Source organism: Penaeus monodon, unplaced genomic scaffold (genome assembly GCF_015228065.2).
Source record: "Penaeus monodon isolate SGIC_2016 unplaced genomic scaffold, NSTDA_Pmon_1 PmonScaffold_1275, whole genome shotgun sequence".
Classification (NCBI taxonomy): Eukaryota; Metazoa; Arthropoda; class Malacostraca; order Decapoda; family Penaeidae; genus Penaeus; species Penaeus monodon.
This window is the reverse complement of record NW_023641656.1, coordinates 1-17,859: the sequence shown is the minus strand read 5'-3', so window position 1 is coordinate 17,859 and position 17,859 is coordinate 1. Positions and strand designations below refer to the sequence as shown.

General features: G+C 48.0%; 4 protein-coding genes across 4 annotated transcripts; all 4 read left to right on the top strand.

Moving 5' to 3' along the window:
• The first annotated feature begins 4,280 nt into the window (after positions 1-4,280).
• LOC119569135 (flocculation protein FLO11-like) lies at positions 4,281-4,941 on the top strand. Its single transcript, XM_037917435.1, has 2 exons — positions 4,281-4,417; positions 4,551-4,941. Exons 1-2 carry the CDS (start codon positions 4,281-4,283, stop codon positions 4,939-4,941), a joined length of 528 nt encoding a protein of 175 aa, XP_037773363.1.
• A 4,625-nt stretch (positions 4,942-9,566) lies between these two features.
• Positions 9,567-13,672, top strand: LOC119569134 (flocculation protein FLO11-like). The gene is made up of 10 exons (XM_037917434.1): positions 9,567-9,961; positions 10,010-10,199; positions 10,279-10,467; positions 10,625-10,957; positions 11,087-11,243; positions 11,325-11,743; positions 11,947-12,430; positions 12,483-12,767; positions 12,869-13,032; positions 13,085-13,672. Exons 1-10 carry the CDS (start codon positions 9,567-9,569, stop codon positions 13,670-13,672), a joined length of 3,204 nt encoding a protein of 1,067 aa, XP_037773362.1.
• Positions 13,673-13,981: 309 nt separating this feature from the next.
• LOC119569133 (topoisomerase I damage affected protein 7-like) lies at positions 13,982-15,038 on the top strand. Its single transcript, XM_037917433.1, has 3 exons — positions 13,982-14,061; positions 14,318-14,466; positions 14,512-15,038. The coding sequence occupies exons 1-3, from the start codon at positions 13,982-13,984 to the stop codon at positions 15,036-15,038; spliced, it is 756 nt and encodes a 251-aa protein (XP_037773361.1).
• Positions 15,039-15,197: 159 nt separating this feature from the next.
• LOC119569132 (endochitinase A-like) lies at positions 15,198-16,494 on the top strand. Its single transcript, XM_037917432.1, has 3 exons — positions 15,198-15,413; positions 15,458-15,719; positions 15,860-16,494. Exons 1-3 carry the CDS (start codon positions 15,198-15,200, stop codon positions 16,492-16,494), a joined length of 1,113 nt encoding a protein of 370 aa, XP_037773360.1.
• Positions 16,495-17,859: the final 1,365 nt, after the last annotated feature.

Here is a 17,859-nt window from a genome sequence, read left to right as displayed (position 1 = left end):
ATCAACTCAACTACCACATGAGGACTCCAGTCCTCTACTACTCAAGCTCTTCGTGGCTTAGAAACCTCTTCACTTACACCAGTTCTTTCTTCAGGCTACTCCTCGTCAAGCTCCGGCTTTGGAAGCCCCCATACTTCTACTTTCCCAAAGCTCCTATATGGATTCAACCACGCCCTCTTTCCAATCGACCACTTCTCCCCCCCCCCCCCCCCAATGATTCCTTGTGGTATCGACTACCTCACCAGGTCCAGCCCAATAGGAATAACCACCCCGTCTTCAATCTATCTTCGCTTTCCACAGGACTCTCCATCTTACCCTACCTCCTCTATGGAATCAACCACCTCGTCAAATGCGGGACACAACCACTTCTTCAAGTTGTTCACATCCCCTTGGAGTCGACCACGTCTCCGAATGACATCCCCTCAACTACCACACTGAGGGACTCCACCCGTTACTTACTCGAACTCTCCATACGAAACCTCTTCAACGTACACCAGCTCTTCTCCAGGCTACTCCTCATCCAGCTCCTCTTTGGAAGCCCACCATTTTTTCTACTGTACCAAGCATCCTATATGGATTCAAACCACATCCTCCTTCCAATCGACACTCCCAACTGTCCGCTTTGGATTCAAATACTTCGCTTAGGCTCCAGCACCAGTGAGGAAGCCACCATGTCGTCAAATCTACTCCAGCTTTGCAACAGACTCTCCAACTACAATTACACATAAATCCTTGGATTCCACCACTCTCCAACGACCTCCCCTCAACTACCACCACTGGACGATTCCACCTCCTTCTACTTACTCAAAGCTCTCCCACAGAAACCTATCAAACTTACACCAGCTCCTCTTGGAGGCCCACCATTTCTTCTACTTTTCCAAGCTCGCCAGGATTCAACCTTCCAAGTCGACCACATCTCTCCAACTGGATTCCTCTGGGGATTCAAACACCTCACCTAGCTCGCAGCACAGTGCCAGGAAACAACTACATCTCAGTTTACTCAGCTCTTCCCAGACTCTCCCAACTGACTCCAGCTCCTCTATGGAATCAACTACCTCTTCCAGGACGGGACACAAACCAATTTCTTCAAGCTCTTCCACATCATCCTTGGATCGACCAATTCTCTAACTTACCTCACCTCAACTACACTAATGAGGACTCCACCTCCTCTACTTACTTCACACTCTTCCATAGAAACCTACTTTAACGATCTTACCAGCTCTTCTTTTTCAGGTAACCTCATCCAGCTCCTACTTTGGAAGCCCATCAGTCTTTACTATCCCAAGCTCATTATGGATTCAACACATGGTCCTCCTTCCAATCGACCACTTCTCCACTGAATTCATCTGGATTCAAGTACTACAGCTAGCGCAGCACCAGTGAGGAAACACACACGTCTTCAATCTTACCCCAGCTCTCCACAGGACTCTCCAACTTTACAACACCTCCTCTATGGAAATCGACCACTCTATTCAAGTACGGGCACAACCTCTTCAGGCTATCTTTCATCCAGCTCATCTTTGGAGCCCCACAGTTCTACCTGCCAAGCCCTCTATGGATTCAACACGCCCTACGTCCACAACCAGTTTTCACACTGATTCCTTGTGGATTCAACTACTCCAATAGCTCAGCACCAGTGAGGAAACAACCACCTCTGCTGTGGATTTCAACCAATTCACCTAGCTCCAGCACAGTGAGATAACAACCACGTCTCAATCTACTCCATTTCTTCCACAGACTCTCCAGCATACACCTCCTTCTACGGAATCAAAGTGACCTCTTCAAGTATGGACAAACCACTGCTTCAACTTTTACCCATCATCTTTGTGATCCAACCATCCTCCAACTTTTACCTCACCTCAACTACACCACTGAGGAAATCCAGCTCTCTACTGACTCAAGTTCTTACTAAAGGATCAGAAACCTCTCAAACATACACTAACCCTTCTTCGGTTACTCCTCATCCAGCTCCTCTTTGGAGCCCACATTTTTCTAGCTCCTCTGTGGATTCAACCACATCCTCCTTCCAACGACCACTTCTCCAACTGATTCCTCTGTGGATTCAAATTACTTCACCTAAGCTCCAGCCCAAGTGATCGAAACAACGTAAATCTCCAATCTACTCCAGCTCCTCCACAGACTCTCCAACTTACTCCAGCTCCTCTATGAATCAACTACATCTTCAAGTAACGGGGACACAACCCCTTCTTCAAGCTTTTCCAAATCATCCTGGATTCAACCACTTCTCCAAACGACATCACCTCAACTACCACCAATGAGGCACTCCAGCTATCTACTTAATCAAGCTCTTCCGTGGCTTAGAAACCTCTTCAACTTACACCAGTTCTTCTTCAGGCTATCCTAGTCCAGCTACTCTTGGAGCCCACCATTTCTGCTACTTTCCAAGCTCCTCTATGGATCAACCACGTCCCCTTCCAATATGACCAATTCTCCAACTGATCCGTGTGGATTCGACTACCTCACCAGGCTCCAGCACCACTGAGGAAACCACCAAGTCTTCATCCATACTCTCAGCTTTCCACCAGACTCCCATCTTACCTACCTCTCTAAGGAATCAAGCACCTCGTCAAATGCGGACACAACCACTTCTTCAAGTTTGTTCACATCCTCATTGGAGTCGACAACTTCTCGATGACATCACCTCAAAACTACCACAACTGAGGACTCCAACCTCGTATACTTACTCGAGATTTTCCATAGGAGAAAACTCTCAACGTACACAGCTCTTCTCCAGGCTAACTCCTATCCAGCTCCTCTTGGAGCCACCATTTGCTTTACTTCCCAAGATCCTCTATGGATTCAAACCACATCCGCCTTCCAATCGACCAATTCCCAAATGATTCCTCTTTGATTCAACTACTTCGCCTTAGCTCCAGCACCAGTGAGGAAGCCACCATGTCTTTCAATCTACTCCGCTTTTCCACAGACTCCCAACTTACTTACCACCAACATCTGGATTCCACCATTCTCCAACTTACCTCCCCTTCAACTAACACAATGCGATTCCACCTCCTCTACTTACTCAAGCTCTCCCACAGAAACCTCTTCAAACTTACACCAGCTCCTCTCTGGAGCCCACCATATTCTTCTACTTTTCCAAGCTCCTCAATGGATTCAACTTCCAGTCGCCACCTCTACCACTGATTTTTTTTTTTTTTTCCCTTCCTTGTGGACTTCAACTACCTCACCTAGGCCCCAGCACCAATGAGGAACAACTACATCTCAGTCTACCCAGCTTCTTCCACAGACTATCCAAACTAGACTCAGCCTCCTCTATGGAATCAACTACCTCTTAAGGACGGACACACCAATTCTTCAAGCTCTCAACATCCTTGGATCTCGAACACTTCTCCAACTTACCTCACCTCAACTACACTACTGGGACTCCACCTCCTCTAATTACTCACATATTCCATAGAAACCTCTTTAACTTCTACCAGCTCTTCTTCAGGTAATCCTCATCCGCTCCTATTGGAGCCCATCAGTTCTTCTACATCCCAAGCTCTCTATGGTTCAACCATGTACTCCTTCCAACGACCACTTCTCAACTGATTCCTCTGTGGATTCAAGTACTCCAGCTAGCTCCAGCACCAGTGAGGAAACACCACGTCTCAATCTACACAGCTCTTCCACAGACTCTCACTTACAAACACCCTCATATATGGAATCGACACCCTCTCAAGTAAGGACACACTCTTCAGGCTACTCTTCATCCAGCTAATCTTGGAGCCCACCGAGTTCTACCTTGCCAAAGAATCCTCTAGGATTCAACACGCCCTACGTCCCACAACCAGTTCTCACATTGATTCCTCTTGTGGATTCAACTACTCCAACTAGCTCCAGCACCAGTGAGGAAGGAAACAACCACTCTTATGTGGATTCAACACTACCCTAGCTACAGCACCAGTGAGCTAACAACCCCCGTTCTTCAATCATACTCCATTTCTTCCACAGACTCTCCGACTTTATACCACCTCTCTAGGAATCAAGTACCTCTCAAGTATGGACACACCACTTCATTCAACCTTTTCAACATCATCCTTTGGATTCCACCACATCTCCAATCTTACCTCCACATCAACTACCACCACTGAGGAATAAAGCTCCTCTACTGGACTAAGTTCTCACACAGGCTCAGAAACCTCTTCAACATACACGAACCCTTTTCAGGTTTAACTCCTCATCCAGTCTCTTTGGAGCCCACCATTTCTTCTAGTACTCTGGGATAACCACCTCCTCCTTCCAATCGACACTTCTCCATGATTTACCTCTTGGATTCAACTACTTCGCCTAGCTCCACACCATGTGAGAAAACAACACATCTCCAAATCTACTCAGCTCTTCCACAGATCTCAAACTTACTCAAAGCTCCTCTATGGAACAAACTACCTCTCAAGTACGGACACAACCCTTCTTAAAGATTTTCCACATCCTATCCTTGGATTCCACCACTCTCAAATGACAGCACCTCAACTACAACAACTGAGGACTCCAGCTCCTCTACTTAATTCAAGCTTTCCGTGGCTTAGAAACCTATCAACTTACACCAGCTCTTCTTCAGGCTATCCTGTCCAGACTCCTCTTTGGAGCCAACCAATTATTCTACTTGCCCAAGCTTCCTCTAGGATCAAACCAAGTCCCCCTTCCAATCGACCACTTCTCAACGATTCCTCTGTGGATTCGACTACCTCACAGGCTCCAGCACCACTGAGGAAACCACCACGTCTTCAATCTACTCAGCTCTTCCACCATCTTCTGACTCTCCAATCTTACCCTACCTCCTCTATGGAATCAACCACCTCGTCAAATGCGGAAACAACCACTTATTCAAGATTGTGCAATCTCCTGGAGTCGACCACTTCTCCGACTGACCTAACCTCAACTACCACCACTGAGGCTCCACCTACTACTTACTCGTAGCTCTTCCATAGAACCTCTTCACACGTACACCCGCTTTCTCCAGGCTATCCTCCTACAGATCATCTTTGTGAGCCCACCATTTCTTCTACTTTCCCAAGCTCCTCTATGGATTTCAACCACTCCCTCCTTCCAATCGACCACTTCTCCAACTGATTCTCTTTGGATTTCAACTACTTCGCTTCGCTCAGCACAGTGAGGAAAGCCAACATGTCTTCAATCTCCTCCAGCTGTTCCACAGACTCTTCCAACTACTTTACCACAAAAATCTTGGATTCCACCATCCTCCAACTTACCTCCCCTCAAACTACCCCCCACCCACTGACGATGCACCTCCTTACTACTTACTCAAGCTCTCCCCAGAAAACTCTTCAACTTACCCAGCTCCTCTCTGGAGCCACATTTCTTATACTTTTCCAAGCTCCTCCATGGATTCAACCTTCAGTCGACCACTCTCAACTGATTTCCTCTGGTGGATTCAATGCCTCACCTAGCTACAGCACCCGGATGGAAACAACACATCTTCAGTCTACTCCAGCTATTACACCGACTCTCCAACTGCTCCAGATCATCTATGGAATCAAACTACTCTTCAAGGACGAAAACAAACACTCTTCAAGCTCTCACATCATCCTTGGATTCGACCACTTCTCAAACCTTACTCCCCTCCAATACCACTACTGGGAATCCACCTCCTCTACTTTACTCACCACTCTTCCATAGAACCTCTTAACTTTCTACCAGTCTTCTTCAGGCTACTCCCTCATCCAGCTCCTCTTGGAGGCCCATCAGTTCTTCTACTAATCCCAAGCTCCTCTAGGATTCAACCATGTCCTCCTCAATAGACCACTTCTCCAACGATTCCTCTGTGGATTCAAGTACTCCAGCTAGCTCCAGCACCAGTGAGGAAACCACCAGTCTTCAATCGACCCCAGCTCTTCACAGATTCTCCAACACTTACAACACCTCCTCTATGGAATCGACACCACTCTTCACGTACGACCACAAACCTCTTCAGGCACTATTTCATCCAGCCATCTTGGATCCCACATGTTCTACCTTGCCAAGCTCCTCTATGGATTCAACCACGCCCTACGTCCCCACAACCGTTCTCCCACTGATTCCTCTGGGATTCAACTACTCCAACTAGCTCCAGCACCAGTGAGGAAACAACCACCTTTATGTGGATTCAACCACTTACCTAGCTCCAGCCACGTGAGGACAACAATCCACTCTTCAATCTACTCCATTTATTTCACAGGACTCTCCCGCTTATACCACTCCTCTATGGAATCAAGTAACCTCGTTCAAGTATGGGACACAACCACTCTTCAACTTTTCCACATCAAGCTTGGATTCCACCACTCCTGTCCAACTTTACTCACATCAACTACCACCACGAGGAATGCCAGCTCACCTCTACTGACTAAAGTTCTTCCACAGGCTAAGAAACCTCTTCACACATACCTAACCTTCTTCAGGTTACTCCCATCCAGCTCCTCTTTGGAGCCCACCATTTCTTCAGTCCTCTGTGGATTCAACCACCTCTCCTTCCAATCGACCACTTACCCAAACTGATTCCTCTGTGGATTCAACTACTTTCACCTAGCTCCTAGCACCCATGATGAAACAAATACATCTCCAATCTACTTCCAAGCTCTTCCACAGACTCTCCAACTTACTCCAGCTCCTCTATGGAATCAACTACCATCTTCAAGTAGGACACAACCCTTCTTCAAGCTTTTTCCACATCATCCTTGGATTCCACCATCTCCAACTGACATCACCTCAACTACCACCCCCCACCCCCCCCCCCCCCCCACCCTTGGGGAAAAGGACTCCAGTCTCTACTACTAAGCTTCTTCCGTGGGCTTAGAAACCTCGTCAACTTACACCAGCTATTCTTCCAGGTTACTCCTCGTCCAGCTCCTCTTTGGATCCCACCATTTCTTCCTACTTCCCAAGATCCTCTATGGATTCAACCACGTCCCCCTTCCAATAGACACTTTTCTCCATGATTCCTCTGTGGATTCGACTATCACCAGGCTTCCAGCACCATGAGGAAAACAACCCACGTCTCAATCTACTTCAGCTCTCCACAGATGTCTCCATCTTACCCTACCTCCTCTATGGAACAACCACCTCGTCAATGCGGACACAACCACCTTCTTCAAGTTTGTTCACAATCCTCCTTTGGAGTCGAAACTTCTCCGACTGACATCACCTAACTACCACCATGTAAGGACTCCCACCTCGTCTAATATCGAGCTCTTCCATAGAAACCTCTTCAACGGACACCAAGCTCTTCTCCAGGCTACTCCTCATCAGCTCCTCTTTCGGAGCACACCATTTCTTCTACTTTTCCCAACGCTACTCTATGGGGGGGTAATTCAAACCACATCCTCCTTCCAATCGACCACTTCTCCCAACTGATTCCTCTTTGGATTCAAAACTACTTTCGCTTAGATCCAGCACCAGTGAGGAAGCCACCATGTCTTCATCTACTCAGCTTTTCAACAGACGCTCCAACTGACTTTACCCACAAACCATCCTGGATTTCCACCACTTCTCCAAACTACCTCCCTCAACTACAACAGACGATTCCACCTCCTTACTTACTCAAGATCCCCACAGAAACCTCTTCAATTACACCAAGCTCCTCTCTGGAGCCCCACCATTTCTCTACTTTTCAAGCTCCTCCATGGATTCAAACCTTCCAGTCGACCACCTCTCCAACTGAATTCCTCTTGTGGATTCAAACTGCCTCACCTAGCCCAGCACCAGTGAGGAAAACAACATACATCCCCAGTTTACTCCAAGCTCTTCCACCAGACTCTCAATGACTCCAGCTCTCCTCTTGGAATCAACTACTTCTTCAAGGACGGACCACAAACCACCTTCTCAAGCTCTTCCACATCATCCTTGGATGCGACCACTTCTCCCCACCAACTTACCTTCACCTCAACTACCATACTAGGACTCCACTCTCTATTACTCACACTGCTCGTCCATAGAAACCTCTTAACTTCTACCAGCTCTCTTAGGTCTACTCCTCATCCAGCTCTCTTTGGAGCACATAGTTTCTCTACTATCCCAGGCCTCTATGGATTCAACCATGTCCTCCTTCCAATCGTCCACTTCTCCAACTGAATTCCTCTGTGGATTAAGTACTCCAGCTAGGGCTCCGCACAGTGCGTGAACTACACCACGTCTTCAATCACCCCAGCTCTAAAGGGCACTCTCCCAACTTACAAACACTCCTCTATGGAATCGAACACCTTTCAAGTACGGACACAACCTCTTCAGGCACTCTTCATCCAGCTATCTTTGGAGCACACCAGTTCTACTTGCAAGTTCTCTATGGATCAACCACGCACTTTACGTCACCACAAACAGTGTCTCACAATGATTCCTCTGTGGATTCAAAACTCCAAACTAGCTCCAGCACCAGTGAGGGAAACAAACCACCTACTTCTGTGGATTCATCCACTTCACCTAGCTCCAGACACAGCTGAGATTAACAACCACTCTTCAATCTACCTCATTTTTCCACAGGACTCTCCCGTTATACCAACTCCTCTATGGAATCAAGTACTCTTCAAGTTGGCCACAACCACTTTTCAACTTTTTCAACACTAATCTTTGGATTCCACCACTCCTCCAAGCTTACCTCCACCTAATACCACCACTGAGGAATCAAGCTCCTCTACTGACTCAAGTTCTTCCACGGTCAGAAAAACTTCTTCAACATAACTAACCTTCTTCAGGTTACTCCTCATCCAGCTCCTCTTTGGAGCCCACCAGTTCTGCTCCTCTGTGGATTCAAACCACCTCCTCCTTCAAATGACCACTTCTCCAACTGATTTCTTGTGGATTCAACTACTTCACTAGCCCAGCACCATGATGAAACAATACATCTCCAATCTACTCCAGCTCTTCCACCAGACTCTCCAACTTACTCAGCTCCTCTATGGAAAGCCAACTAACCTCTTCAAGTACGGACACAACCCCTTCTTCAAGCTTTGCCACATCATCTTGGATTCACCACTTCTCCAACTGAATCACCTCACCTACCACCACTGAGGACTCCAGCTCCTCTAACTTACTCAAAGCTATTCGTGGGCTGAGAAAAAGAAACCTCTTCAACTTACACCAGTCTTTCTTCAGGCTACTCCTCAGTCCAGCCCTCTTTGGAGCCACCATTTCTTCTACTCACAAGCTCCTCTATGGATTCAACCAGTCCCCTTGCCAATCGACCACTTCTCCAACTGATTCCTCTGTGATTCGGACTACCTCCACCAGGCTCCAGCACCACTGTGAGGAGAAACCACCACGTCTTCAATCTACTTAAGCTCTTCCACAGACTCTCCAGCTTACCTACCTCCTCTATGGAATCAACCACTGTCAAATGCGGACACAACACTTCTTCAAGTTTGTCACATTCTCCTGGAGTCGCCACTTTCTCCGAACATGACATCACCTCACTACCACCCTGAGGGACTCCACCCCGTCTACTCTTACCGAGCTCTTCCATAGAAACCTCTTCAACGTACACCAGCTCTCTCCAGGCTATCCTCACCAGTCCTCTTTGGAGCCCACCATTTCTTCTAACTTTCCCAAGCTCCTCTATGGATTGCAACAACATCCTTCCTTCCAATCGACCATTCTCCAAAGTGTTCCTCTTTGGATTCAAATACTTCGCTGAGCTCCAGCACAGTGAGGAAGCACCATGTCCTTCAATCGATCCAGCTTTTCCACAGACTCTCAACTACTTTACCAACACATCCTTGGATTCACCCATTCTCCAACTACCTCCCTCAACTACCAACATGACGATTCCACCTCCTCTCTATTTACTTCAAGCTCTCCCACAGAAACCTCTCAACTTAAACCAGATCCGCTCTGGAGACCACCATTTACTTCTACCTTTTCCAAGCTCCTCCATGGATTTAACCTTCCAGTCGAACACCTCTCCAACTGAGTCCTCTGTGGATTCAACTGCATCACCTAGCTCCAGCCACCAGTGAGAAACAACCTACATCTTTTTCAGTCTACTCCAGCTCTTCACCAGGACTCTCCCAACTGAATCACCAGCTCTATATGGAATCAACTACCTCTCCAAGGACGGACACAACCACTTCTTCAAGCTCTTCCCACACTATCAGTGGATTCGACAATCTCCAACTTACCTCACCTCAAACTACCACTATGAGGACTACACCTCCTCTACTCTACTAACATCCTTCCATAGAAACCTCTTTGTAAACTTCTACCAGCTCTTCTTCAGGCTACTCCTCATCCAGTCATCTTTGGAGACCAGCAGTTCTTTACTATCCCAAGCTCCTCTATGGATTCATCCATGTCCTCATTCCAATCGACCACTTCCCAACTGATTCCTCTGTGGATTCAAGTACTCCGCTAGCTCCAGCACCAGTGAGGAAAACCACCGTCTTTTCAATTCTACCCCAGATCTTCCACAGACTCTCCAACTTACAACAACCTCCTCTATGGAATCGACCACATCTTCAAGTACGGACATTACCTCTTCAGGCTACCCTTCATCCGCTCATCTTTGGAGCCCACCAAGTTCTACCTTGCCAAGAGCTCCTCTATGGATTCAACCAGCCAGACGTCCCACAACCAGTTCTCACACCTGATTCCTCTTGGATTCAACTACTCCAACTAGATCCAGCACCCAGTTGAGGAAACAACCACCTCTTCTGTGGATTCAACCACTTCACCTAGCTCCAGCACCAGTGAGATAACAACCACGTCTTCAATCTACTCCATTTCTTCCACAGACTTCTCCCCGCTTATACCACCTCCTCTATGGAATCAAGTACCTCTTCAAGTATGGACACAACCACTTCTTCAACTTTTTCCCACATCATCTTGGATTCCACCACTCCTCCAACTTACCTCAACCTCAACTACCACCACTGAGGAATCCAGCTCCTCTACTGACTCAAGTTCTTCACAGGCTCAGAAACCTCTTCAACATACACTAACCCTTCTTCAGGTTACTCCTCATCCAGCTCCTCTTTGGAGCCCACCATTTCTTCTAGCTCCTCTGTGGATTCAAACCACCTCCTCCTTCCAATCGACCACTTCTCCAACTGATTCCTCGTGGTTCAACTACTTCACCTAGCTCCAGCACCAGTGTGAAACAACTACATCTCCAATCTACTCCAGCTCTTCCACAGACTCTCCAACTTACTCCAGCTCCTCTATGGAATCAACTACCTCTTCAAGTACGGACACAACCCCTTCTTCAAGCTTTTCCACATCATCCTTGGATTCCACCCACTTCTCCAACTGACATCACCTCAACTACCACACTGAGGACTCCAGCTCCTCTACTTACTCAAGCTTCTCCGTGGGCTTAGAAACCTCTTCAACTTACACCAGCTCTTCTTCAGGCTACTCCTCGTCCAGCTCCTCTTTGGAGCCCACCATTTCTTTCTACTTCCCAAGCTCCTCTATGGATTCAACCACGTCCCCCTTCCAATCGACCACTTCTCCAACTGATTCCTCTGTGGATTCGACTACCTCACCAGGCTCCAGCACCACTGAGGAAACCACCACGTCTTCAATCTACTTCAGCTCTTCCACAGACTCTCCATCTTACCCTACCTCCTCTATGGAATCAACCACCTCGTCAAATGCGGACACAACCACTTCTTCAAGTTTGTTCACATCCTCCTTGGAGTCGACCACTTCTCCGACTGACATCACCTCAACTACCACCACTGAGGACTTCCACCTCGTCTACTTACTCGAGCTCTTCCATAGAAACCTCTTCAACGTACACCAGCTCTTCTCCCAGGCTACTCTCATCCAGCTCCTCTTTGGAGCCCACCATTTCTTCTACTTTCCCAAGCTCCTCTATGGATTCAACCACATCCTCCTTCCAATCGACCACTTCTCCAACTGATCCTCTTTGGATTCAACTACTTCGCTTAGCTCCAGCACCAGTGAGGAAGCCACCATGTCTTCAATCTACTCCAGCTTTTCCACAGACTCTTCAACTTACCCACTCCTCTCTGGAGCCCACCATTTCTTCTACTTTTCCAAGCTCCTCCATGGATTCAACCTTCCAGTCGACCACCTCTCCAACTGATTCCTCTGTGGATTCAACTGCCTCTCCTAGCTCCAGCACCAGTGAGGAAACAACTACATCTTCAGTCTACTCCAGCTCTTCCACAGACTCTCCAACTGACTCCCAGCTCCTCTATGGAATCAACTACCTCTTCAAGGACGGACACAACCACTTCTTCAAGCTCTTCCACATCATCCTTGGATTCGACCACTTCTCCAACTTACCTCACCTCAACTACCACTACTGAGGACTCCACCTCCTCTACTTACTCACACTCTTCCATAGAAACCTCTTTAACTTCTACCAGCTCTTCTTCAGGCTACTCCTCATCCAGCTCCTCTTTGGAGCCCATCAGTTCTTCTACTATCCCAGCTCCTCTATGGATTCAACCATGTCCTGCTTCCTCTCGACCTAGTTCTCCAACTGATTCCTCTGTGGATTCAAGTACTCCAGCTAGCTCCAGCACCAGTGGAGGAAACCACCACGTCTTTCAATCTACCACCAGCTCTTCCACAGACTCTCCAACTTACAACACCTCCTCTATGGAATCGACCACCTCTTCAAGTACGGAAAAACCTCTTCAGGCTACTCTTCATCCACTCATCTTTGGAGCCCACCATTTCTACCTTGCCAAGCTCCTCTATGGATTCAACCACGCCCTACGTCCCCACTACCAGTTCTCACACTGATTCCTCTGTGGATTCAACTACTCCAACTAGCTCCAGCACCAGTGAGGAAACAACCACCTCTTCTGTGGATTCAACACTTCACCTAGCTCCAGCACCAGTGAGATAACAACCACGTCTTCAATCTACTCCATTTCTTCCACAGACTCTCCCGCTTATACCACCTCCTCTATGGAATCAAGTACCTCTTCAAGTATGGACACAACCACTTCTTCAACTTTTTCCACATCATCTTTGGATTCCACCACTCCTCCAACTTACCTCACCTCAACTACCACCACTGAGGAATCCAGCTCCTCACTGACTCAAGTGTCTTCCACAGGCTCAGAAACCTCTTCAACATACACTAACCCTTCTTCAGGTTACTCCTCATCCAGCCTCCTCTTTGGAGCCCACCATTTCTTCTAGCTCCTCTGTGGATTCAACCACCTCCTCCTTCCAATCGACCACTTCTCCAACTGATTCCTCTGTGGATTCAACTACTTCACCTAGCTCCAGCACCAGTGATGAAACAACTACATCTCCAATCTACTCCAGCTCTTCCACAGACTCTCCAACTTACTCAAGCTCTTCCGTGGGCTTAGAAACCTCTTCAACTTACACCAGCTCTTCTTCAGGCTACTCCTCGTCCAGCTCCTCTTTGGAGCCCACCATTTCTTCTACTTTCCCAAGCTCCTCTATGGATTCAACCACGTCCCCCTTCCAATCGACCACTTCTCCAACTGATTCCTCTGTGGATTCGACTACCTCACCAGGCTCCAGCACCACTGAGGAAACCACCACGTCTTCAATCTACTTCAGCTCTTCCACAGACTCTCCATCTTACCCTACCTCCTCTATGGAATCAACCACCTCGTCAAATGCGGACACAACCACTTCTTCAAGTTTGTTCACATCCTCCTTGGAGTCGACACTTCTCCGACTGACATCACCTCACTACCACCACTGAGGACTCCACCTCGTCTACTTACTCGAGCTCTTCCATAGAAACCTCTTCAACGTACACCAGCTCTTCTCCAGGCTACTCCTCATCCAGCTCCTCTTTGGAGCCCACCATTTCTTCTACTTTCCCAAGCTCCTCTATGGATTCAACCACATCCTCCTTCCAATCGACCACTTCTCCAACTTACCTCCCTCAACTACCACCACTGACGATTCCACCTCCTCTACTTACTCAAGCTCTCCCACAGAAACCTCTTCAACTTACACCAGCTCCTCTCTGGAGCCCACCATTTCTTCTACTTTTCCAAGCTCCTCCATGGATTCAACCTTCCAGTCGACCACCTCTCCAACTGATTCCTCTGTGGATTCAACTACCTCACCTAGCTCCCAGCACCAGTGAGAGAAACAACTACATCTTCAGTCTACTCCAGCTCTTCCACAGACTCTCCAACTGACTCCAGCTCCTCTATGGAATCAACTACCTCTTCAAGGACGTACACAACCACTTCTTCAAGCTCTTCCACATCATCCTTGGATTCGACCAACTTCTCCAACTTACCTCACCTCAACTACCACTACTGAGGACTCCACCTCCTCTACTTACTCACACTCTTCCATAGAACCTCTTTAACTTCTACCAGCTCTTCTTCAGGCTACTCCTCATCCAGCTCCTCTTTGGAGCCCATCAGTTTTCTACTATCCAAGCTCCTCTATTGATTCATCCATGTCCTCCCTTCCATTCGACCACTTCTCCAACTGATTCCTCTGTGGATTCAAGTACTCCAGCTAGCTCCAGCACCAGTGAGGAAACCACCACGTCTTCAATCTACCCCAGCTCTTCCACAGACTCTCCAACTTACAACACCTCCTCTATGGAATCGACCACCTCTTCAAGTACGGACCAACCTCTTCAGGCTACTCTTCATCCAGCTCATCTTTGGACCCCACCAGTTCCTACCTTGCCAAGCTCCTCTATGGATTCAACCACGCCCTACGTCCCCACAACCAGTTCTCACACTGATTCCTCTGTGGATTTCAACCTACTCCAACTAGCTCCAGCACCAGTGAGGAAACAACCACCTCTTCTGTGGATTCAACCACTTCACCTAGCTCACAGCACCAGTGGAGATAACAACCACGTCTTCAATCTACTCCATTTCTTCCACAGACTCTCCCGCTTATACCACCTCCTCTATGGAATCAAGTACCTCTTCAAGTATGGACACAACCACTTCTTCAACTTTTTTCCACATCATCTTTGGATTCCACCACTCCTCCAACTTACCTCACCTCAACTACCACCACTGAGGAATCCAGCTCCTCTACTGACTCAAGTTCTTCCACAGGCTCAAAACCTCTTCAACATACACTAACCCTTCTTCAGGTTACTCCCTCATCCAGCTCCTCTTTGGAGCCCACCATTTCTTCTAGCTCCTCTGTGGATTCAACCACCCTCCTCCTTCCAATCGACCACTTCCTCCAACTGATCTCCTCTGTGGATTCAACCACTTCACCTAGCTCCAGCACCAGTGATGAAACAACTACATCTCCAATCTACTCCAGCTCTTCCACAGACTCTCCAACTTACTCCAGCTCCTCTATGGAAATCAACTACCTCTTCAAGTACGGACACAACCCCTTCTTCAAGCTTTTCCACATCATCCTTGGATTCCACCACTTCTCCAACTGACATCACCTCAACTACCACCACTGAGGACTCCAGCTCCTCTACTTACTCAAGCTCTTCCGTGGGCTTAGAAACCTCTTCAACTTACACCAGCTCTTCTTTCAGGCTACTCCTCGTCCAGCTCCTCTTGGAGCCCACCATTTCTTCTACTTCCCAAGCTCCTCTATGGATTCAACCACGTCCCCCTTCCAATCGACCACTTCTCCAACTGATTCCTCCTGTGGATTAACACCTCCACCGCCCCCAGCACCCATGAGGAAACCAACCACGTCTTCAATCTACTTCACCCTCTTCCAACAACTCCCATTTTTACCACTCCTCTATGGAAATCAACCACCTCGTCAATTTTGGGACAACCCTTCTTCAAGTTGTTCACATCCTCCTTGGAGTCGAACCACTTCTCCGAGGGACATCCCCTTTCAACTACCACACCTGAGGAAACTCCACCTCGTCTAACTTAACTCGAGCTCTTCCAAGAAACCTCTTCAACGACACCACTCTTCCCAGGCTACCCTCATCCAGCTCCCCCTTTTGGGAAAGCCCACCATTTCTTCCTACTTTCCAAGCTCCCTAGGGGATTCAACCACTCCCCCTTTCCAATCGACCACTTCTCCACTAAAATCCTCTTTGGATTCCCAATACTTCGCTTAGCTCCCACCATTGAGGAAACCCACCATGTCTTCAATCTACTCCAGTTTTCCACGGACCCTTCCAATTACCTTTCCACAACACCCTTTGGTTTCCCCACCACTCCCCAAAATTACCTCCCCTCAACTACACCACTGACGATTCCCCCTCCTCTACTAACTAAAGCTCCTCCAACAGAAACCTCTTCAACTTACACCAGTCCTCTTGGAGCCCACCCCATTTTTTCTACTTTCCAAGCTCCTCCATGGATTCAACCTTCCAGTCGCCACCTCTCAACTGATTCCTCTTGTGGATTCACTACCTCACCTAGCTCCAGCACCAGTGGGGAAAACCCAACTACATTTCAGTCTTTTGCTTTCCCCCAGACTCTCCATGACCTCCAGCTCCCCTCTATGGAATCAACTCCCTTTCTTCAAGGACGACACAACCACTTCCTTTTCAAGTCTTCCACATCACCCCTTGGATTCGACCACTTCTCCAATTACCTCACCTAAACCCTACCACTACGAGGACCCCTCCCTCCTCTACTTACTCACACTCTTCCATAGAAACCTCTTTAATTTCCCTACCAGCTCTTCTTCGGCCCTACTCCTCATCCAGCTCCCTTTGGAGTCCTCCATTTCTTTACTATCCCAAGTCCTCTATGGATTCAACCTGTCCTCCTTCCAATCGACCACTTCCCCCACTTGTTTCCCTCTGTGGATTCAAGACTCCAGCTAGCTCCGGGCCACCGTGGGGAACCACCCCTTTCTTCAATCTCCCAGCTCTTCCCCCGACTCTCCAACTTAAAAACCTCCTCCTTATGGAATCGACCACCTCTTAAGTACGGACCAACCTCTTAAAGGCTACTCTTCTCCAGCTCACTTTGGAGCCCCCACAGTTCTACCTTCCCCAAGCCCTCTATGGATTCAACCACGCCCCTACGTCCCCACAACCATTCCCCACACTAAATTCCTCTGTGGATTCAACTACCCCAAACTAGCTCCAGCACCAGTGAGGAAAAAACCACCTCTTTTTGGATTCCCAACCACTTCCCCCTAGCCCAGCCCAGTGATGATAACAACCACTTTCCTTCAATCTACTCCCTTTCTTCCACAGACTTCCCGCTTATACCACCTCCTCTATGGAATCAAGTACCTCTCAGTAGGAACACAACCCCCTTTCTTTCAACTTTTCCAACATCTCTTGGATTCCACCACTCTCCAATTAACCTCACCTCAACTACCACACATGGGGAAAACCAGCTCCTTACTGAACTCAAGTTCTTCCACGGGCTCAGAAACCTTTTCAAATAACACTAACCTTCTTCAAGGTACCCCCTCCATCCAGCTCCCTTTGGAGCCCACCATTTCTTCTAGCTCCTCTGTGGATTAACCACCCCTCCTTCCAATCGACCATTTTCCAACTGATTCCTCTGGTTATCACTCTTCTAGCTCCAGCACCAGTGAGAAACAACTACTCTCCAATCACCCCAGCTCTTCCACAGACCTCGCAACTTATCCAGCTCCCCTCTATGATCAACTACCTCTTCAAGTACGGCCAACCCTTTCCCAAATTTTTTCCCAAAACCCTTTTCCCCCCCTTTCCCAAACTCCCCAAACCCACCCCCTTAGCTTCCCCTATAATTTCCCTTAAAAACCCTAAACCCCCCCTTTTTAGGAACCCCCCCCCCCCCCCCCCCCTTTCTTTATTCCCCAAAGCCTCTTGGTTAACCCCCCCCCTAAACACCTTCTAAAACTGTTCCTTTTGGACAATCCTCACCCCCACCCTAAACCCCCCCCCCCCCAAAAATTAATTATTTTTTACCTTTTTAAAAAACCCCCCCCCTTTTCTTTTAAAAAAACCCCCCTCCTGGAAAA